At 41.0% G+C, this 22,808-nt stretch overlaps 1 protein-coding gene across 4 annotated transcripts; it reads right to left on the bottom strand.

Annotated features, from left to right (window-relative positions):
* Positions 1-1,659: 1,659 nt before the first annotated feature.
* Positions 1,660-22,670, bottom strand: LOC129367263 (bromodomain-containing protein 4-like). 4 transcript variants are annotated; one of them, XM_055041580.1, is made up of 23 exons: positions 22,591-22,648; positions 20,062-20,133; positions 18,472-18,603; positions 16,617-16,857; positions 16,429-16,521; positions 15,567-15,704; positions 15,137-15,269; positions 14,210-14,733; positions 13,754-14,125; positions 12,932-13,060; positions 10,780-11,001; positions 9,749-9,969; positions 9,567-9,667; positions 9,073-9,312; positions 8,148-8,237; positions 7,644-8,042; positions 6,732-7,343; positions 5,531-5,631; positions 5,330-5,450; positions 4,397-4,530; positions 4,135-4,325; positions 3,682-3,916; positions 1,660-3,585 (listed from the first exon to the last, which is right to left on the bottom strand). In XM_055041580.1, exons 4-23 carry the CDS (start codon positions 16,743-16,745, stop codon positions 3,517-3,519), a joined length of 4,254 nt encoding a protein of 1,417 aa, XP_054897555.1. In that variant the 5' UTR covers positions 16,746-16,857; positions 18,472-18,603; positions 20,062-20,133; positions 22,591-22,648; the 3' UTR covers positions 1,660-3,516. The 4 variants fall into 4 exon arrangements, with proteins under 4 accessions (XP_054897555.1, XP_054897553.1, XP_054897554.1 ...); XM_055041578.1 differs by lacking the exon at positions 18,472-18,603 and having other exon boundaries at positions 20,062-20,213; positions 22,591-22,670; XM_055041579.1 differs by lacking the exon at positions 18,472-18,603.
* Positions 22,671-22,808: the final 138 nt, after the last annotated feature.

Here is a 22,808-nt window from a genome sequence, read left to right as displayed (position 1 = left end):
CTCCTTTATTTGATTTTCTTTTTTTTTGGGGGGGGGGAGTGCAGGAGGGCGTGATTTAAAGGAACCATGTCTGATTTATTTTTGTCAACAAAAAGTTTTGTTTTTTTTTAGTTTTTGTTTGATTTGTATTTCATTTCTCATAATCACTGTGGAAAACCTTGGTGTTCCAGATTCCTGGTAGCACAATGTTTCCCTGAGGCAAAAAAAAAAAAAAAAAAAATTGATTCCAGGAGGTATCAGGGTCCGATTTTATGACTGATGTGTAATTAGGGACCACCAAGCTCCCAGAGAATGCAGATAAAATATTTTCCCCCACTCCAAAATACAAAAAGTCCCGCCATATGACTAAGTCACACTTGATATGTAAAGAGTTTTTATAACTTTTACAACACAGTCACTTGCTTGTGTAATAAAGTCGCACTATGTGGCTGGAAAACACCTGATCCTGCCTCTTTAAGATGTTTCTCATGTGCAGCGGCGCAGAGGTCTGCGGTTGCCCTTCTCTTAACGATGAACTCTCCTCGCCCTCTCACCCCGTGAACCTCCAGGTCATCTTGGCAGTTTGCTGCTCTTCAGCTCCGCCGACGTCTCTGCCGAGTTTGCGTTCTGTCCTGATTAGGTGCTTCTCTTTAGCAGAGGAGGCACAGCGGTGACGTCTTGGGTGCAAAATGTGTCTTGGCTGCCTCTGACCAACCTGTAATCGGTCTGACCCGCCACATCCTCCCCGGCTTCCCTCTAGCAGCAGCTCTACAGAAATCCAAACCTGTCAAAGCCACAGTTTCTCAAGCTTTTTCGTTTGCGTGCGGGGAGGTTTCTCACTTCATTCTGCTGCAGAATGAAGTGAGACACGTGCTTATTTAGCAACCATGTCAGCTTAACTGTGCTCAGTGTATAATTACGCAGAATATATTGACTTGTTCTTTGAATCACTTACTCCACTCTTGTTTAATTCAAGCGGATCGTCTGTGTTTTATATTTTTGATGTTACCCGTTTTTCTTTCTATGTTTCCTCTTCTTGCCCCAGCCGATGCTGACTCAGCGTGATTTTAGTGCCGCCGTAAGACACATTTCGTCTTTGTGGGACTCTTGAAAGTGTCTGGATTTGAATCTGGGCGGGATGTACAGAGAGCCAAGCAAACAGAAACATTATGTTCAAAATCAACATTTATTCTGATGGCTTGTTAACTCATTTTAGAAATTCCTGCCTGCCTCTTAAAAGTCAGCGGTGATTGATCTTTCAACATGAATCGACTGGGAGTTAGGGCGGGCTTTTATCGTATCATTTGACACAATAAATGTCTCATAAGTATTTGGATGGTCAATGAAAATCCCTTTATTAGAAAAATCCAACTTTGTCTGTATTGTCAATGCTGCCATTTTCTGTTCCAGAAATAAACACCAGTGAATTTGAAAATGTGATGAGAAACAGTTACTGTGTGCAGTTTACTGATATAAAATCACACTCACTAATGAAGTGTAATGCAAACGGATGTTTCTCAAGAGCAGAAAACGACATTTTCAATAAACGGATTTAATGACCGACCGTCTTTCTCGCCCACATCTTGCGAGTCACACGTGTGTTACCGAAACAAATTCTGTCGTGCGTCTGTTCGGTGACTATAAAGGTCGACTCTGAAGAAAAATGGGTGAGGATCAGGGTAAGGTTTTTAAATATTTTAATACTTTTCTTTAAAAAAAAATAAAACAAACAAAAAAACAAAAACAAAGATGTTGTACTCCATTATATGAAGATGAATCTATTGACCTCAATGCCTCACTCACCAACACATTGTTCTGGGTAGAATAAATCAAAGAAGAAGAAGAAGAAAACAAAAAACAAACAAAAAACAGCAAAGGAGAAACAGGACACCTTGAAGATGAGAAGAAAAAAAAATACAGAAAATGACAGAGCAGAAAACACTCCTGGATCTCCGAGCCAAACCTCAAGGAAGCGGGAAAAGCTCCCGCTTCCAGATCAACACAATGGCACACAAAATCCAAAACGCTGTGGCCGCGGACGGCGACGCAAGAGTGATGAAGGACAAAACGAAGAGCAGTCCAACAGAGACTATTAAAACTGTGCTGATGGTGGCAGGCGAGATGGGCAAGACCGACTAAAAATATCCACATGAAGGGAAGAATAAAAAAAAAAACAATAATGAAAGAAATGTATATAAAAATAAAATAAAAACAGACTAAAACACTTAAGCGCAGACTTATCCAGTAAGTACAAAATGACGGGACGTAGGCCCGTAAAACTCCTTTGAAGAAAGAGAAAAGCTGTTGCATAACTTTCGATTTAAAAGGCTGGGAAGATGAAGGGGAGGGAGGGGAAGCTAAAATTTAAATAGCAATGATGACAGTCTGTAATATAAAGTGAAGAGACAATGCAATTTACATGTAAAAAAAACAAACAAAAAACAACAAAACAAAAAAAAAAATTAAAACAACTATCAGCACTCAATGGATTTGTTTTGGCATAGAGTTAAGAGAAAAACAAAAACCACAAAAACAAAAACCGAAAATGTGAGAATAAGACAGACGAAACAATCCTCTCAATAGAATCATAAAAAATGTTGCTTTTTTTCTTTTTTTTTTTACGTTTTTCTTCTTTACAGTAAAGTCTACAAAATCAAAACCATAGCTCAGAGATGAACACAGACACGAGCTTTGCTCTCCACAAACGATATCCCTCTCATATTCTTCAATGACTTATTTTTCTTTGTCATATATAATATATATATTTGTGTATCTATTTTTATATATATATATGTATATATATATAATATGTATAATTTGTAGGGCGTGATTAGTTTACAGGCCGGAGCGCTAAGGCAAGGGACGCACTTTGAAAACTTTTGAAACATGGTTGCTTCTTCCGTGGTCACTCCTGATTGTTGCAGAGGGGGAAGTGAAAGGTGAAAGGAGGTCTTATAAAAAACAAAAACAACAAAAACAAACAAACAAACAAAAAAACCCAAAACACACTGTATCCTGAGAAAACAATAAGCTTCTAAATGACAGCTGACGAAAACCGTACAAACTTAACCACAAGAGTCCAGATTCCCCCAGTGAAAGTGAGGGCAGAGGAGAAAAGCACAAACAAAGCAGGCGGTTTCAGTTGTTCTCCTGGTAGCTAAAGTCCCCCAGAAATCCCAAAAAAGAAAAATGAAAAAAAAAAAGACAAAAAAAAATTGCTCCAGTTTATAATTTAACATAATGACGGAGATTCAATTTCGATTCTCTCCTAGAATTTTCAGGCTGCTGATCCCGTCGTCGTCCTTGGAGATCAATAAGTAACCAATGAACTTCGAGCAGGAAACCCGGGTCACAACAAGCTAACGGGGCGGAGAGGTTTCTGCTAGGGCCGGTCGGTGATGTGGGTCTGTGGCGGCGGCAACCATGTATCTCAGAGCTCTTGTTTCTCGTGACGCTTGTACATTTGCAAACGTTGTAACTGATCAAGTCCTCGTCTCCTGCTCTTTTTTTTTCTTTTTCTTTTTTTTTTTCCCCTCTTCAGAAAAGACTCTCCTCAAAAATCGCCATCAGGTCGCTCTGGAAATTGATGTCGATGTTGTCCGCCATCTGCGGAGAAAACCGAAAACGCAAATGAAAGAAAAAATTTTGAGAAACAAACAAACAAACAAACAAACAAAAAAACCAGGAAGCAAACGTGCGTACGGCCTCTCTGAAGCGCCGGTCCCGTTCGCGGAGGCGCTCCCGGTCCCTCTGCTGGTCCAGAGCGCTGTGTGCTGCTGCAGCTGCGGCGGGCGGAGGGGGCGGAGCTTGTTGTTTGGCGGGAGCCGGGGGCGGCTGAGGGGAGTGAGTGGGCGGAGAGGAGACGGGTGGGGGGGTCGGAGCGAGGGGCGACTGTCTCCCTCGGCGACTGTGCTCCGTTGTGTCGTCGTCGTCGCGGCTGTGACACGGAAACAGGAAGCAGCGGTAAGTATTCATGTTATGACGCTGATGTAGGCCTTTTCAAAATGATGCAAAATCAAGCCAAGCAACACAAAAGTTTTGCGAGGGAATTCAGAAGTAAAAAACTTCCTCACTTCCCCCAGGGGGCGCTTTTTTTTTGTTTTTGTTTGTTTGTTGTTTTGCTCATCCGTATCGCCGTCTGTCCCTCCTGCTTACCGTAGCATCTCCTGCACTCTCTTGGCCTGCTCCGCCTGGGCTTTCAGCTGTCTCTCCCGCTCCTCCTTCTCCATGGCGACGCGCTTGTAGCGCTCGAAGCTGTCGCTGGACGAGCGCAGCGATGACGTCGGCGCAGACTGGGGCCGATGAACCAGGCTGGCCCAGGAGCTCATGTTCTTTAGCTTCACGTCCTGGGAGAGAAAGATGGCGAGGTTAATGGGAAATAGAGATGGTTTTATTGATCCATTTTGTATTTTTATACCGGTGTCTTTTTGGGAGCGATGGGGGTCTTGGGTTCTTGCTTGATTTTGTTCTCCGGTTGGGAGGCGGGCGGCGACGGGGAGCTGGGGAGGCGGGAAACGGGACGAGAACCATCCAGCTGCTTCATCTCCAAACCTGAACACACATTCAGGGAGAAATGAGGAACCAGAGCAACGGCAGCTCTTGCAAACTAATGTCTAAATGTTCAACAACAACAAATATTTTTTCCAAATATTTAAGAGTTTTAGTTACATTTTATTAACATTTTAGCACCTTTATAATTTGAAAAATAATGCTTATGTCGTCTTCAGATTCGGACTGCAGCTAACTAATAATTTTTTGTAATCAATTACTCTATGATGACAATCAACTAATCGCACTTTTTTTTTCTTTAACTGCATAGGCTGACTTTTTTAACAATATTATAAATACATTCAAATATGCAAACAATTCACTTCCCTTTTTAAATAATAAAAAAAAAATCAGCATTTTATTGCCTAAACAATTTGAATTTGAACCAGAGGAACGTGAAACTCTGCCACTCAAGGAGCTTTGAGGGAGTTTTGGGGAAAATACATTTACAGATGAAGAATTTTAACATCTTAAAAGAAAAATGTGCATATGATTTGTACAATTTTGGCTCAATTAATGCTCCATGTTGCTTTTACAGCAACTTTATTTTTTTTAGTCTGTATAATCCAGACATTAGTTAATCAATTCCTGAATTAGTCGATTAATCTGTTCAGTCGTTTCAGGCCTACTCCAGATTTGTGTACTAAAGGGATGTTGCACTTTTTTTAAAATTGTTTGGACTCAGATCTGCCTGATTGTGAAATCTATAAAACTTAAACATTTAAAATTTTCTCTGGATTTGACCAATCTTACAGAAAAGATGTTTTATCCTTCCTTAGCGAAGAATAAAGGTTTCACTCACTGTGTTTGTTGTCATGTTTGTGAGCGTCTTGGCGGATCGCAGGGCTGAACGGTGATGACGGCAGACCTGGAGACTGCGAAGGCTTCTCCTCTTTAACGCCCACCGGGTTGGACCTCTGCTCCTACGCCAAGCCCAATCACACAGAACTCAGTGCCGTCGCCGCAAATGGACACAGTGATGTAGCGTTGCCGATTTGCTTACGTGCTTCTTGGTCTGTAAAGGTGACTGCTGTCCCATTGGATGAAACTGAGGCATTTGAGGCGAATGCATCATTAGAGGAGAGGGGCTTTCCCGCAGGCAGCCTAAACACAGGGAACAAACAGTTCATTTATCTACAGCTGAGCTCTCTAGCACCACCGTGTGGATGCAGACCGGAATGACAACTGCCTTTCAAAGCATAGTTATTACCTCAGGGCAACATTTACCCTAAACTTTATCAAAAAACAAACAAACAGGAAAAACCCAAAAAATAAATATATAGATACTAAATGTAAAAATCCAAACAACTGTATCATATTAGAATTAAGGTCCTGATGCTGTTAAGAGCTGTGGAACTTTTCAACTTATCTCCAATCTGTTCTCTGTCACTACGCTGGTAGTTTTCAGCTGTTTCAACAAGCTAAACTAAAATAAAATGAAACTTCAGCCATATAAAATGTCAGAAAAAGAAAACATGTAAGAAGGAATCAAACAACTTGCAAAGAACATTAAAGCTCAGGATGATAACTTCAATATTGACCTTTGAATATATATATATATATATATATATATATATATATATTATATATATATATATATATATATATAAAGAGAGAGAGAGAGATGGATAGAGATGTATAAAATATTAATGAAAAGAAATGTCACTTTGAAATTAAACACCTTGAAATTGGGTGTCTATCTCTTTAAGAAACTTCACCTTTAGGAAGTCTCCAACCTGGCCCCTCTATTACCCCTTCCGCAACTTTTTACCATCATTTCACCGAGAAATAGTTTGTAGGCCAGTACATACGCAGTTCCAACAGGTGTTTGCTAATTGCTGCTGGCTAGTCTGAAGGAGCAGAGTGGTGGAGTTGTTTCCAGGCGGAAGCCTGGAAACTGCAGCTCTGAGGAGGAGCTTCGTCCTCAAAGGCGGAGCTAGGTCCACCCCGGTGTTTTGAACAGCTGAACGGTTGCCATGAATTTCTCTTTAAAGAATTAAAGGATTTCTCTAACTTGCATGAAAGAATGAAAGCAGCACTCCAGGTATGTTTTTGATGAGAGAATAATACCATAAGCTCAAAAATGCTCCCCCTTCAATGTTCTCTGAGCAGGAGGCTGCTGAAAGTGAGAATTTGTTCTCAATCAACTTACCTGGTTAAATAAAGGCTTAACAAAATAAAACAACAAAGTTTCAATGTGGTACCTTTAGTTGAGAAGGCCTCTGCTGTGTTGTGTGGGGACGGCTGCTGTTGATGCTGGAGCTGCTGGACCTTCTGCTGCAGGACGGCGCCCTTCAGCTGCTGGGATGCCGGCGTATGGGAATTTGGGAACAGCTGGGGAACGTGAGCTGGAACGTGTCTCTGAGTCTGGGCGGGCGGTGCCGCCGCCAAGCCCTGCGTGTGTATCGACTGCAGAAGCTGGGAAGCGGCCTGCCCGGGCAAGTGTGTGTGCAGCGGCTGCAGCGGCATGCTGGACCGGGGCTGCAGCGACTGCAGCAGGTTGTGAACCTGGCTGAGGGGCGGCGGCGTCTCGGAGCTGTTCGGCACGGGCTCTTCGTCGTCCTCCAGCAACGCCTGAGGAGGTTGAGCCGAGAGGGTACCCAGGATGCCGTGCGACGGTGGCGACGGGACGCGTGCGCGGAGGACCGGCTGCGGGAGGCTTAAGGGAAGTGTGGGTTGGAGCTGGGCGGGGGCGGAGGGTGGCGGAGGAGGCAGGGTAGGCAGCAAGGATGGAGGAGGCTGCGGCGGTTTGGGCGGAAGAGGCGCAGCGCGGTTGCTGGGTCTGGATGGTTGCTGGGGGAGAGCGATGTGGACGGCTGCAAACATGGAAGACAAAGAAGGAGGGGACAACCTTTAAAGCGTAATCCAACAATCTATCAAGACGTATTCTATTACAAACGTAGCAATGTGTGGAAATTAGGGTTTAGACTGAGACCGGACGATACGGAGAAACATATTGCATTGCATGAATGAATCAAGGCAACCTTCCAGTCACGTTTTCAATGATTGAATGACATTATAACATGATGCAAAGCTCAACAATGTTGAGTTTTCATAAAACATCCCCTTTAAAGAAGAATTTAGGCTACTATGTGGATATGCTTTGAAATACCAACCTGGGGAAGGAACGATGGGATGCTGGTTCAGGAAGGGATGCGTATCGGTCGGCGTCTGGTTGAGGGGTGCGTTGGCATTCAGCAGGCCCGGGGGTAAAGCCGCCTCGGCGGTGGTAACGGCGGCGCCGGACTCCGCGTTTGACTCGGTCAGGTGGGAACTCATGAAATGTGCCAGAGGGTCGAAACCCGAGGACAGCAGCTGAGACGAGTCCAGTGGCGGGACAGAGGGAGCGGATACAAACGGGGGCTTGGACTGGAACAGCTGGGATTGGGTTTGAGGCGCGGGGGCAACTGGGAGCATCCCACTGGGAGGAAGAGGAGGAGAAGGAAGTGGCTGGTGGTTCCCTCTCTTGGAGTCCTTGTTGGGTAACGTCTTCTTCTGTTGCTTGGGAACCAGCCCTGTAGACACAAGATGGATGAGATTCAAGGGAGGACGAAACACTTACAGGCTGAATAATCGAGGTGCCAATCAGTAAAAACACAAAAGTGAAGTCAAGACCTTACCATTCTCAGAGTCCTCGCTGTCTGAGGAGTCACTGCTGCCTGAAGATGAAGATCCTGTCTTTATCTTGGTCATTTCCAAAGACTTCTCGACTGCAACAAAATCCATCAAACTTTTACAACTTCAGCAAAACAAGAGAATTAGTTAATATCCATATTAGATTGGCATAAACACAACAAATCCTAAATTGAACTGTGTTTAAATAATCCGTACAGAACAAAACAATTTGGAATTCAGCGGTGCAAGTATTGTAGATTTTGAATCAGTCGATCAGACGGTTCAGTTTTAATCAATAAATGTAAAGTGAACACTGTTCTGAGCCAAACAAACCAAATCGTTTGGAAAAACCAATTCCCCTCCTCCCCGCTGGAGGCGCTGTGCCGAGAACCGCTGAGGGAAGCGACACTGAGCGCAACTTATTTCCTCACAAAATGTAAACAAAAATGGCGAGGCGTCAGATTTTAGCTGTTGTAAGATTTCGGTTTTGTTGTTGGCAAAAGACTGTAAGCCACTCGATAATCAATTTGATCAATTCATTTTTGTTTTTGAAGATTTAATTTTAGAAAATCGTGGCTGTTTTTCACCTCTGCATTCATTGAGTTCCTATAATTCTGAGTGATGTCAGCACATTGTGGGCCGCCATCTTGTTTGACAAGCTTGTTTTGAAATTTCTAATTATTTGGACTTTGAACAGACAGAAAAGATGACTGAAAGAAACAAAAGCCAGTTTTTTGAGAATATGTTCTGTCATTTGTAATTTTTTAAGAAAGTGAAATCAAAAAACCCTGATTCAAATAAAAGAAAAGGAAATCAAATATTTATTTTTATTAAAACGTGTCACCCAGACAAATTCTTGACAACAAAGTTGATGCTAAATGTGCCCACAAAACGGGTTTCTGATGTCCATCTTTTTCAACCAAAACCCACCTGAAGGTTTTTTCTTCTTCTTGAGGCAGCTAGAAACGTATTTCTCCAGCTCCCTCAGCGTAGACGGCTTCAGGGTCTCAAAGTCGATCTCGATCTCATCGGGGTTCGAGTTTTTCAGCGACGGCTCTCTCGTCTGGATTATGTGCACGACTCGGCCCAGCTTGTCGCCGGGCAGTTTGTTGATGTCCAGGCTCAGCTGGCGCTTCTCCTCGTACGACATCGGCTTGCAAGAGCCAAGATCTGAAGAAGAAGAAGAAAAAAAAAACATTACAGAGGTTTACACTGGGTCTTTGATTAACCACAAATAAGATTTCATATATTTGATGTTAACTTTAAAATATAAAAAAAATTTTTAGATATAAATTTATACAAGCTTGTTACATAAAACTGGATGGAACAATGGGACAGAAATGAGTCTAGAAATGTATATATTTCTATGAAGTCATATTCTGAATGTTTCCAAAAGCAGTCATGCTTCGCCTCATTAAACACACCGATGTCGTCCTCCGCTTCCAGAGAAGCCGAAGGCAGAAGAGCGATGGGTCCCGACGGAGGGGCCGGAGCTGGCCGGCTGTTTTTGACGTCCTCCTTCTTACTGCGATGGACAAACAAATAATTGATTTAGTCCGACTTCAAGCAGAGACATCGTGACTGAATTCTGCAAAAGAAAACGTACCTGGGCTTCTTCTTCTTCTCCTTTATTGTGACGGGATCTTTACTCTTGCTTTTCTTCGAAGTCTGAAGCATCGGGGGAGGAGAGGTTTCTGCCGGTTCCTCAGCTTCTTGCTTCTTTTTATGCTTTTCCTTCTTCTTCTCCTTCTTGTCTCTCTCTTTCTTCTTGGGCTTGCTGGTCGGTGGCTGGGAGAGCGCCGCCAGCTGCTCATGAACAGCTTTGAGCTAGGAGGTTCAAAAACACACAGATTAGGTCAAAAAACACCACAAGACGTGAATAATCCCCTCCGTGGTTGTGTAAAGCCACCCTCCATTCTCTAACCCAAAGACTGAATTCAACTGACTTCTTTTTTTATGATGACATTTGTTGTGAACTGTTGGTATCAGACGGTCGATGCACATAGAAACATAGAGCAAATGTTAGGGTGAAATTTTCACTGCCTGACCCAGAAAAGAAAAAAGAAAAATTGTTTTGAAAAATATAAAAAGTCTTGGATTTTCACTTGGAAATGAATAAAACCAGTGATTTTTGCTGAAAACCCAACTAAAATAAGAGTGAACAATTTCCTAGCGTTGCAGAAAGTACACACTAACTCCAGACAAATATATTCAATCTGAAACATACAAGAAAAAATATGTAGTTTCTTTAAATAACTTTATCAGAACCTATTGAAATAAATCTAACTGGGTAATAAATAAACTACTGCAATTGCGTTGCTGTTTTGACACTCAACCCTGGAACTCAGTTTATTTTAAAAATCCAAAATATTCAGAAATATTTTGGAAAACACAATAAATAAAGCAGAAATAAATAAAAGGAAGTAAGAAGTCTAAGCAAACATAATTCAGACATTGATCATCAAAATCAAATTTGAGCCCATATTAATGTATTATGTGACTGATTGTTGCAACAGGCTTAAGTAGTTAATCATAAATAATCATGAACTATCATAAATAGTTTTGACATTTCAATGTCAAAAAACAACAACCAAAAAAGACAAAGGTTGCAAAATGCTTGGACAGCATCGCTCCGACCTGCTCCTGTAGCTCGGCCAGTCGCTGTTGTCGTTCCTGTTCCGAGTCTCCTCTGGACGACTCGGTGTCGGAGGAACTCGAGCTGTTGTCTTCCGACGCAGCTGACGGAGGAGGGGCTTGTCGAGTGGTGGGGATGGAGAGGAGGGCCGACGACGGAGTGGAGACCGGGGTGGGGCCTTCGGACTCGTCTGGCATTTTGGCGAAGCGCATCTCAAACACGTCCTGTTGGTGGAGGACAGCAGCAGAAACTCTCAGGTCAAAAAGTTTCTCACTTCGAGACAATTTGTCTCAGACGGACTGAGGATGGTTTGCTTATTTTGAATCCTGAAGTGTTAACATAATTTCTGGATGTCAGATCAGGAGAGATGCAACGATCTCATACTGATCCAGTTTCTATCAACTGTATTGATCCAGAAATTGAAATAAATTCTAGATCTTGGTGACAATGTGCCTGAACTATTCAGCCTAACTCTATGCGTCACGTTTATTATTTACATTAGATTTTGTAATTGCACGTTTTGAACCATTTGAATGAAGGTTTGTTGCAGTTTATTTTTACACGTTTGACCATTTTAAGTTTCTGTATTATTTATTTTACATGGGCTCTTTACTCCTATTTGCACTGACTAAACAAATTAAAGTTGTGTCATTATTACATGTTTGACCAAGTTTGTGAAGCTATTGGTGTGCTGATGGAGAGTTAATAAATAACTTTGTAATGCTTTCTTTTTAATTTTATTTTAATTTAAGTAAATTCAGCATTTGTCAGACTGATTGATACTAAACCTCAGTTATCGGTATTGGAAGTTTAAAAAAGTGGATCGGTACAGATCTGTAAAGAAAGTAAAACTAAATTGAAACATTAAATGTTCTTATAAATAACCGTCTTGTTTTGTCCTGTGGCCATCCTGCTTGCTTCCACTAGGTGGCGTTAACGCCTCAGATTGCATCAGATTGCTGCTGCATTGCGCTTTGAACTAACATGTTATGGATTCATTAAAAACAACACACAAAAAAATGAAAGCTTCCACAAACATCGATGCAGAAATTCTTGAATGAAACCCAGCGAAGAAATGAGAGGAAGAAATGAGGTGAAGTCATTGCAGCGCAAGTAAAGATGAACGGGGAAACTGGGTTGCAAATCAGAGGATTTTCAGCTTGAGTGGGCTGACCAGTGACAGGAAACTCATATATATATATAATATTTTTATATTTCTTCTTTTATGTTTAACGTAGGTTGAGGTAGGTCTCTACAAAGTGCTGTGTGGAGAGAGTGTGTTCCCTTTCTGGGCAACTTCATCAAAACAAACATGGAGCATCTAATTACCATCCGATGAGGAATAAAACCATTTTAATGTTTAATGGTTTGAAGTTCAAACATTTTTTTTTAAACGTGAACTTCAGCATAGTGCAGGTGAAAGAGAAAAAAAACAACATGAGTCATTTGTCTCTTGAAAGTGTTTAAATTTCAAGTTTGACCGATCGTCTGCTATAGTTTCCTGTTATTGTGTTGGTTTGTGTATTCATGCACGGAGAAAAAAAAAAACGCCTACGTCTCACTTTGATAACATTTATTAGTGTAGATAATGTGCATGTCATACAATTTCCACAAACAGCATGATAAAATAATACATATTCCTAATAAATATGTATATTTCTATTCTTTGGCGTTGCACTCCAACCCGAGACTTATTACTTGTTTATTCCCAGTTAAGCCCCATAATTTTTAAATACATATTACATTGAAATGCACAGATTTATTTATGTCAAGCTGCAATGGTGCTTTTCACATATAATTCACTTTTTGAAGAGTAAAGTTTTGTGTACATTTTATCTTGTGGGATAGAAAAATGAATTCACTTTGTAAAAAGTAGATTGAAATAAAAAGCGGTTTTAAACAGGAAAAAACAAACGTGTAGAATACCTTAATTATTTTAGAAATGAGCCAACGGGTTACCGTTTTGAAAGTAACCATTGGTGATGATCCCACCAGAAATAATGCGAACAGAACATTTTTCCCTGTAAAATCCCAAATAGCAGCATATCATAAGTTGTGTTTGTCTGGAGTCTTTTTTTTAAATTTTTTAAAATCAAATGAATAAATTCGTAACGCCTGATTTTTTTTCGCTCCCCTGCACGCTGCTGTATTTACCTGTAATTTACGCGCCATGGAAACAACGTCGTGATCTGGAGGATTGTACTTGTAACAGTTGGAGAACATCAGCCGGACGTCTGCAGCGAACTCTTCAGCGTCTCTGTACTGCCTGTTATCCAGCTTTTTCTGACGGAGACAAAAACATTTGAAATGATAAAACGTTTAAAATATTATTTGACTCAAATGAATGAAGACCTCTTAGATTATGAGTCAACAGAAATTCACACAGTCTAACATTAAATCTATCAAATTTTCCCGTTTTAGGTCATTTACAACTGTGAAATTATTTATACAAACTCAAATTATTCAGTCCTTTTTCAAGATAATAATTTTGGATTAAAATGAGATTAACTACAAATCCTGTGATTCACTTAAAATCTTTAATTGAGTCCCACCAATAGAATCAACCAATCAGAAAGTTCCAAAGTCTTGACATCACTAACTGTGTTTCCATTCACTATATTGTTGAGCGAAGAAATTAGCTTGATGGAAACACGACAATTTAGAAAAAACTTTTTTGAGAAAAACTTTTTTGCGCTACAATTTTTCACATCACACGAGTCATGTGATCAACAACCAGATGTTGCTACTGGAGGAAACAAAAAAGAAGACGGCAGGAAGTGGTAAGAGTCTGATGACGTGATTAATTAGTTTGCAACATTAGCAAAATATTGACAAAATTGGGCACACATTTGTAATGGAAACACAGCTGATGGTAATGTCTTTTTATACAGTATGTAAATATCTGGATTATACTGCACATATAAAGTCATTCACGCAATCCCAAAAAGTTACTGCAGAAGTAACGCTAGAGGTCACCTTGATGGTGCTGAGGTCCATCGGGTGCTTGATGATGTCGTGGTAGTCGTGCAGGCCCAGAGCTTTGGCGTCAACGGGTTTGTGAAAAGGCCAGGCGTACGCCATGTGCTTCTTGGACAGCATCTCTCTAACGAGTCGTGCGCAGAAGCGGAGCTGATCCTGGCGCTTGGACGTCGCCGTGCCGCCCATCTCCAGGCCTCCTCCCATGTGATGCTGGGAGTCCGGCTGCAACGAGTCCCGTTTGGGCTGCTTTGTCGGCCGGGCGCTGTCTCGGCGAGGCCGGGTCACGTCGGACACCGGGGGCGACTCGCTCAGCTGGTCGTTGGCGGTGGGGGTGGTGGTGTCTGCTTTCCTCTTCTGGCTTTTCTTTTGCTGTTGACGTGGAGTTGGGATTTTCCATCAGAACAGAAATATTTAGATGCGTGTAACACAACAAAACGTGGAGTCATTGGTTACCTTGATGAGGGCCGGGGAGCTCTGCAGCACCGGCGGAGGATGGAGGCCTGGGTGCGTCATAGCTGGAGGGGGGACAGACGTCATGCCTTGGGCTAGGATGTCTGGGGTGGAGAGGGCGAACTGGGGTCCAAGATGTGAAGCGTGGTTTGTGGGTGTAGGAGGCACCCGTGGGGGTTGTGTCTGGATTTGCGAGAGGACTAAAGGCTGGGCTAAAGCCTGTGGTGCAGTTTGGGGTAATGATTGAGATAAGGAATGGATTAAGGGCTGGATTAAGGGCTGGGTTATGGGCTGGGTTATGGGCTGGGTTATTGGCTGGGTTATGGGCTGGGTTATGGGCTGGGTTATGGGCTGGGTTATTTGCTGTGTTATGGGCTGGATGAGAGGCTGAGGTAAAGGTTGGGTTAAGGGGAGGGTTGGTGTACCACGGGTGTGTGGAGTGGTTGGGGGCGATGAAAAGCCTCTCGTATGCGGGGTCGTTGATGGAGAGGATGACTCTTGGCCTGAATCCGACATGGTCATTAGAGCTGCAACGAAGAATGGATATGTGAGGACAAGAGGGAAGAGAAACACCACGGAGAGCCGTTTTCAGGGTTCCTACAGCTTAAGGCAAGTTAAATTCAAGACTTTTTAATGCCGCTTTAAATAACATTCAAGACAAACTTCAGATGTAAGACACATGACATCATTTCAAATAGCAGGAAATTACACACCTGAAGCGCATCAAATGAACAAAACCTGATTTAACCATTAGAATTGTGTTCCACAAAGACAAGTTTAAGCCTGTAGGTGTCCTGACAAACTCAATGAGTCACGTTAGCACCATTTACACATCAATGAAAACAAGTCTTCTCAGCTACTTTCCACATTACATCTGCCAGAAACCAGATGTTCGTGATTAAACGTGTATTTGAAGGTAAATTTACTCACAGGGCTCTCGCCTGCCTACACGACGACCCGTAGTGACCACGGGGATCTCCGCCTCTTCCTGCGGCATCTCTGTGATCTTCTGCAGGAAGAGCTTTTCCAAAGCCTCTGCCATAAGGACGATATCATCCCCAGGCTGAAGGAGTGAGAGACAATATGAAAACCCGACCGCATTTCAGACTGAAAGCACGCTTTTACAATAAAATCCAAACACATGCATTGAGATTTGAGGTTGCGACATGACAAGAAGTTTAAAAATGGAACAATTTTGCAAGATATTGTGTGGTACAAAAAATTACTCTTAAATTTTTTTAAAAAACTTTGCTCATAACAGATGAACTAAAGCCCTGTTTTTCTGTAATGTTGTAAAAGAAGAACACAATGTGTCGCTCGTGAAGGTTAAGTGTGATTTCAGCGTGTGACCTCGGCTGACCTTGTTGTAGATGTAGCAGTTTGTGAACATTGTATTGAAGTCGTGGATACACTCCTGGGCATTCCAGTAGTAGTTATTCTCCAGACGTTTCTTTATGGTGCCCATGTCCATAGGACTCCTTATTATCTTGTAGTAGTCCTTTGGGGGGAAAAACCAGAAGAAATGTAAAGAAATTGACAACTCTGTGTAAAGTGGACTGATGAATTCCAAATAAAATCACAATTAAAAACTGTCCATATTATCAGGATTGTTACTGATACTATTTTCTCCACTGTATGTTCAGTACGAGTAGCAATACATTTGAAAATATGATTAAATGCAGTTACTTTGTGCAGTTTAATGGTACAAATCATATTTTTTAATGCTGGTTGGTGTCCTAAAGAAGCATTTTTCAAACAGGAATGTTTTTCCAGAGCAGTATTTGTGTTCATGGAGTTATAATTGCTGTAGCAGCAATACAGTAACCTACTTATAGCTACTTCTTATAGCTACTTTTGTTATCAAACAAGACCCTCAAAATATGATAAAACTGAGTCCACATTGCCTCATTCATAAACTGACTAAAAGCTCCCACTATATATTTTCGCAATTATTAATTCAATATAAAGATCCAACTACAACAGGAACAAAAACAAGATTAAAGTAGTGATATTTATACCAACAAACTAGTCTGTTTTCAGCTAATTTTTTAAGTATTTATTTCCTTTAATCTTTCAATTCTGATGTGTTTACGAGTGGAAGGCATCTATTTGCACGACTGTGTGGCGTTCGCATGTGAAATAAATTGACAGCAGCTTCTGTGGCAACACCGGCCATACGTTGCGACTTCAGGTATGTAAAAAATAAAGAAAACACGACTCACAGGCAAATTAAGTTTCACTGCATCTACAGGTGCTTGGAAGGGCCATGCAAACTGGTGTTTCCATAATGTCTTCAACACCACTTTAAGCAGGTACTGAAAAGAGCACAGACAAAACAAAAAGAAAAATTATTGGTTCGAGGGGAACCGCAGGCTAATGAGGACAGGAGGACGAGCTGAAGTGAAGCTACCTGTAGCTGGTTGGTCTGTCGTTTGGGTCTGGAGGGGTTCCATGTTTCCGGAGGAGGGGGGTTGAAGGGGAGAGGCGCCGTGGCGGGAGGGAGGTGCTGGCTGCTGCCCGCCTCCAGTCCGTCTCCCATCACAGCAGAGGGTTGCAGTGACCGAGCAGACAGGTGAGATGGGTTGGACCTGGCAGGGGCAGGTTGTAGTGGGGGGAACCCCCTCAGGCCATTACATTCCTCCTTTGACCCTCTGAAAGGACGATCGTGAAACAACATCAAGGGCATTGCCGTTGACAGAAAGACGCAAAACTAACAGAAAGCCAACGCTTGAGCAGATATTTTAATAAGTTACTGTTGTTTTTCTGCTCAAACCTCAAAGGCTTCTGGGTACAACAGAAACAAAAAGCCCCAACTTTCTGAGAAAAACGTGACAACTTAGAGCTAGAAACTGCAGCTAACTTTGTCTTCATGTACTTTGTGTTTCATCGATTAACAAGGCTAAAGAAAATGACAAAATAAAAGCTGTGAACTTCTTAAACTTTACTAAAAAGTACTGATTATAAGTAGAAATGCACCGATCAGACATCAATCTCTGTATCTATACAGATATCAAAATAAAGTCTACATTGGGTATTGGTGACAATGTGCCCAATCCAGAGGGGCGGATCTCTACAATCTAAAAAAATCTAGTTTATTTTTTAGCTGTCAGTCAGTTTCAGTTTATTATATATTTTAGATTGGCTGTTTTTCTCCTAATTGCACTAATCAAGTGAACAAATTAAAGTTATGTTTTTACGTGTTTGACCAAGCTTGTGAATTTAAGTGTGCTGTACTGGCAGAGCAGTACATTTATGTCTGTATTTATAAAAAAAACAAACAACAAACCCCGCCAATTCAGCACTGTTTCTCTGTATCAGATCGGCCGATATTAAACCACAGATGTCTGTATCAAATGTAAGAAAAAAAAAAACGTGAATTGTTTTTTTTTTTTTTTTTTTTGTAGAAATATTTGTTCCTACTAACAAATATTAATGCTGGTTTGGACATAAAGGAGTAAATGCAGCTTCAACTCCAAATGAAATGCAAACACAAGACAATAATGTCAGTAACCGTAATTTCAACTTCGCCAAAAAAAACAACAACCCCAAAACAAAACAAACAAACAAAAAAACAACAACAAATAACATCAAAACGTTTAGTTGTGCATAAAGTATGGCACAAACTCACAGAATGTATCATTACTTGTAAAAAGCAAGGGTGAATTCTGATTATCCTCCCCCATCCAAAAACAAAAACAAAAAGTTACCCAAACACTTCGACAAAATCTCCAACCTGCCAAATGAGGAAGTGAGAGCCCTATGCAGGGCCATTAACAGTTGTCGCCAAATATTAACATAAATTCTGTTAAAAAACTTTTTCCTTTTAATTCTGGCAGTGTTGGCAAAATTTTTTAATGTGCTAAGATGAGTATTTTTACACTTTCTTCTTTATTGTTTCGTTTTGTTCTTGTGATCTCATGCAAACTGATAAACAGATGTGGCTCAATATAAATCAAATATTTAAAATTCTGTTCAATCATTCAAGGATTTAGCAAACAGAATTGATTTCAGTAATTCTAAATGATCTCCAACAGGCATTTAATCCTATTATACAGTAAAGAAAATGTTTGTGTATTTATGTAGGTGAATATCTCATCTCTGCTGTATGAGGTGAGATGTCATCTAATCTAGATTACACATCTGGTTTGACGTGTGATCTAGATTAGATTTCAAACCAGACGTGTGATCTGGTTTGAAGGTGTGATGCAGAGACGTCACTAAAGTGTGTGTGAGTGGCTGATCGGCTGATTTAAGACGTAACACACCGGGACTAGTGCAGCGGCGTGCGCCACACGCCTCATTTCTTTCCATAAAGATACGCTTGACTTGTTGATGTGCACCTATAGATCAGACCGCCGGACCTCAACCAACGGTAGTTTCTTCAGTAAAGGTCAAGCCTGGAAGTGGAAATAAAAAAAATCGAGAGGGAGTCACACGTCACCGATGGGGTTTAAACCTTTTCACGTTTTTAGACACAGATTTTACTTGTAGTTCTCTAAACCCACTCTGCTGACTTCCACTCTGCATCCATGTGGTTCTGTGACGCCAGCTTTAGATGTGAAAACTCCCTTGAGCGCAGAACACAAGCTTCTCCGTTGCCGATTTGTGAAAAGACGAAAGGAGCTTACTAAAAATGTTATACTTTTAGCTTGCTTTTTGACGTAGTACTAGTGGTGTTGCATTAACATGCCAGCACTAAATAGGCATTAAACTGAATCCAGATGCATTTGGTCTCTCGTGCAAAACACCATGTTAAACACCATACTAAACCTAAATTATTCCATGCAAGTCCTCAATCTACAATGAAAATATTTCAAAATTTAAGTGATAAGGTAATGTCAGTGTGTTTTATCCGATTCATTATAGCTTTCAAAATTACAGCAGTAGTGCCTAGTATTCAGAGTATTGAATGTGTAAAGCTTTGGAGATTGTGTTGGTAAGCTTCAGCAGGAAAAGGTAATGTCAACATTTATTGTGTATTTTCCAGGCATACAGTGATATTTAAAAGCATAACTATGTTCCATTCAGTTGTTATAAACTGAACACCAAATATGACTCAAAAGAAATTTCACGGCTTGAAAATAGGCTTCTGTCTCTTTAAAAAACTCATCCTCTTTCTGAAATTCCACCTTCAGGAAATAATCACAACATTGCTCCTCTACTAACCCTTTAACAGTACTTTTTTTTTTTTTTTACCAGCGTTGCTCTGAGAAGTAGCTCATATAATGAGATCAAGTTCCACTGCTGCTGGCTAGTCTGAAGGAGCTGAGAAGCTCAGAAACTTAGAAACTGCAGCTCCGAGGAGGAACCAGTCCTCAAAGGTGGGGCTCGGTCCACCAAGGCGTTTGGCACACCTGCATGTTTGCCATGGGAGATTAAAGGATTTCTCAAACATGCATGAGAGACTCAAGGCAATACTCCAGGTATGTTTTTAATGAAAAAATACCAATATAGCATAAAAAAAGAGTTGATTTTACATAAAACTGCCCCTTTAAAATAAAAACACAGCACTGCTTAGTCTTGGATCAAGCATCAATTCCATGCAGGTTTTCCCAGGAGACAACACCATTATAACATTAAGTACTCTGTCGACATTACGATGCAACTGAAGAGCAAACTTTAAGTCGACTTGACTAAATCATCAAAGCAAAAACTTTGGATTTCATTAGATGATGCTTGAGATGACAGCAGTGCTAACTTTTTCTGCAGCTTTCAATGCAATAGGTTCTTGATGAGCTCCTCTCCGTTTATCCTTTGAACTTGAATAAATCCCTGGTCCAGATTGTGTTTTATCTCCTGCACTTTTGTGTTGCTAATTTTGACCTGATCTGAGAAACGATCTTTGAGGAACTCACATGGTTGATGCTGTGCCGCTGTGGTCTACTCCACTAGTGTAATCATATCTCAGTTGGTGAGGCGGCACCTTTCTGAGGAAACACGGGATGCTTGTCAGCGACACGCTGTGAGTTCAGGGAAACCACAACACATAGAGAGGCGAGTGTCAAACCTGCGAGAGAGACACACAGAGAGACAGAGAGTGAGCGCCCGAGGTCTAAGTCGAGACATGTCCGAATTCGTTAAGTAACCAATGAAAACAGGATAATTATACGATACTGTGACCAGCAGTGTTAGAAAAAAAATCTGATCAGAGTTTTAATTAGACAGGTTTCTTGATAAGTACATTAATTTCATTATGCAACTAAAATCTCTCAATTTCTGAGATCTCTTTTACTTGCTAGTGCAAGTTGTAATTTTTAATATCCAGTAACACAATGGGGTAAACATACAATATTCATTAGTGAACATAAAATCCAGTTTCCACCAAAATAGGAACAAAACATTTCATATTTTGACTATAATTTTTACTCCAGTCATTTTCTATTTTTAACGACAGTTCTACAAAGGTGTGGCTTCAAAACTGTTCATTCGGTTTTTAAGTCGAACCAAAATCAAAGTTTGGAGCAGAGCTGACGCTTCCCACTTCGCTCCTCTTTCAACATAGAATCACTATTAAGTCATTTCTCTTGTTTATGAGAAAGACATGCATCATATTCACCGTTCAAATAACCAGAGTCCCGTCTATTACAGTTATTAGGGCAAACAAAAGATTGCAAGCGCGAAATCTGGAGCAGTGCATGTTTTTAGCTTACAGCAGGTTTGCCAACAATTTCAATTGCCCAGCAAATTAGCTAGCATTAGCTTCTGGTTAGTGGTGGATAATATTAAAATGCATAACTGTGATACTAACATGTTATTATAGTTTCTTTGCCGTTGCTCAATGCATATTTTCCAGTATGTTCTGTGCCATTCTCTCAAATAACAGCAAGCTTGTTTATTTAAATGCTTCAACTACATCAGCAGGTGTTTATTGTACATTTTGATTCAGTCCTCCACTATTGTGTGTGTCATTAAAGGATATTTAAAATGGCCTACTTTTTTGTTGGCCATTTTATTCAATTACTTGGAACTGAAGTAGAATTTCATTCTTTACTTCCAAACATTTTTAGCTCAAAAGAAAAAGAAAAATTACGGTTCTGCATCGTCACAAGGAAACTTTGTAAATTATCTCAACAGAAAGCTATTTAATAAGCAATTTAGTAATTGTTGTGTGTTTTGGTTTTTAAAGTTCACCATTAGTTTTAAGGTGGAAATATTTTACTGCTTGCTTTTATTGCTGGAAATATATAAAAATAAGTAGCGAAATTATCCCACAGAATAACCATCTTATATGGATTGAATAAACTGGATAAATGATAATTTTCCTTTTATTCTCATGTAGATCTATTTGTTTCTGTAAAGATGATGATGAATCACATTCTAACATATGTGGTTTTCATAAATCTACGGATTTCAAAATTTCAGCTTTCAACACTGAATTTCATTTGAAATCTTGAATATACGCATAATCTTGGGATCGTTTGAAAGTTTTTAATCCTTTTTTCAATAACATCCTTCAGACCAATATTTTGTTGACCTGCCAATGATCAAAAGGAGACAATTTTGCAGTCTAGTCAAATCAGGTATTTTAAGAGCGACAAATTGTGATCCACTCTGACGTTAATAGCACAATGCCTAACATAGCACTTAATATTTAACTTTGATTAGCGCTACTTAAAAAAAAATCAGATTCTACGTTAAAGAATACATTGCGTATTTTAAAGAAGGCCACAACCTCCACACACCGAGGTAATAAAAAAAATACTACATTTGTTCGGTTCGCCACCATAAAATGTGTCCATTAAAATTCGTGACGCAATCTGACCCAAACAAAACCTTAAAAGCCCAGCTTGCCGCAAACCTTTCCTCGCTAACCTTCCACGACTGTGGGTCGCCGTGATCAAGTGACAGCTGTGTACGTAAACGGTGTTTTAGAATACCACTCCGACGGCACTGGTGGTATTCTCGAAACGCCGTACGTCGCCCTTCACATGAGCTTCTGCGCCATAGAGCATAATCTACGCACCCATTAGGACGTAACTTATGTCACGAATACGGCCTACGGGGCTACAAACAAACAGCCTAGCAGCTAATTGACTAGCGTCCCAGCGACCTGCCGCTAACATGAACACTGACAGCACCGAGTGACACCTGTCACGTAAGTCACCTCAACAAAAGTACCGAGACGTGGAAGATACGACACGGAACGTTCACGAGGAGACGAAACCGCACGCAAATATGAGGCGGAACGACATATATCCCGTGTAGCCAAACCGGTACAAGGCCTGCGAGGACAGCTCATGCTCCGCTTGCTGAAGCACTCACTGACAGCGCGGAAAATACGCCAACGAAGACCATTTTAAACACTTCAGCAGACCCCCACAGCCGTACGCTTTTGTTTGATACGCGGCCGTCATCCAAACGGGACCATTAAAGGCTATTTTTACCTTGTTCAGTCGCTTGTCAGCGCCCATAGACCTTCCTCGCCCCAAATCCAGAACAAACAGTCCCGTTCGACGTCGATGACGCCAGACGTAAAGGGGGCGGGGCGAATGTGTGTCAGACGAAAATGTCACCTACAGGCTCGCTCCTCCCACTGGCGCGATTACGCAACACCTCGTAATAGCATAAAGGCTGGTGTAAACTTTAGACGAACTGAGCGCCG

Source organism: Poeciliopsis prolifica, unplaced genomic scaffold, assembly GCF_027474105.1.
Source record: "Poeciliopsis prolifica strain line A6 unplaced genomic scaffold, Auburn_PproV2 SCAFFOLD016, whole genome shotgun sequence".
Taxonomy (NCBI): domain Eukaryota; kingdom Metazoa; phylum Chordata; class Actinopteri; order Cyprinodontiformes; family Poeciliidae; genus Poeciliopsis; species Poeciliopsis prolifica.
The sequence above is the reverse complement of the archived record's forward strand: the minus strand, read 5'-3'. Positions and strand labels throughout refer to the sequence as shown.

Excerpts from the sequence above, each read along its gene's own strand:
- LOC129367263 (XM_055041578.1), bottom strand. The coding sequence starts at position 16,745 with ATGGGAGACGGACTGGAGGCGGGCAGCAGCCAGCACCTCCCTCCCGCC. Across the intron at positions 16,522-16,616 it reads GACAGACCAACCAGCTACAG|TACCTGCTTAAAGTGGTGTT; the intron begins GTAGCTTCACTT and ends TGCTCTTTTCAG. Across the intron at positions 15,270-15,566 it reads ACTGCTACATCTACAACAAG|CCTGGGGATGATATCGTCCT; the intron begins GTCAGCCGAGGT and ends TCACTCCTTCAG.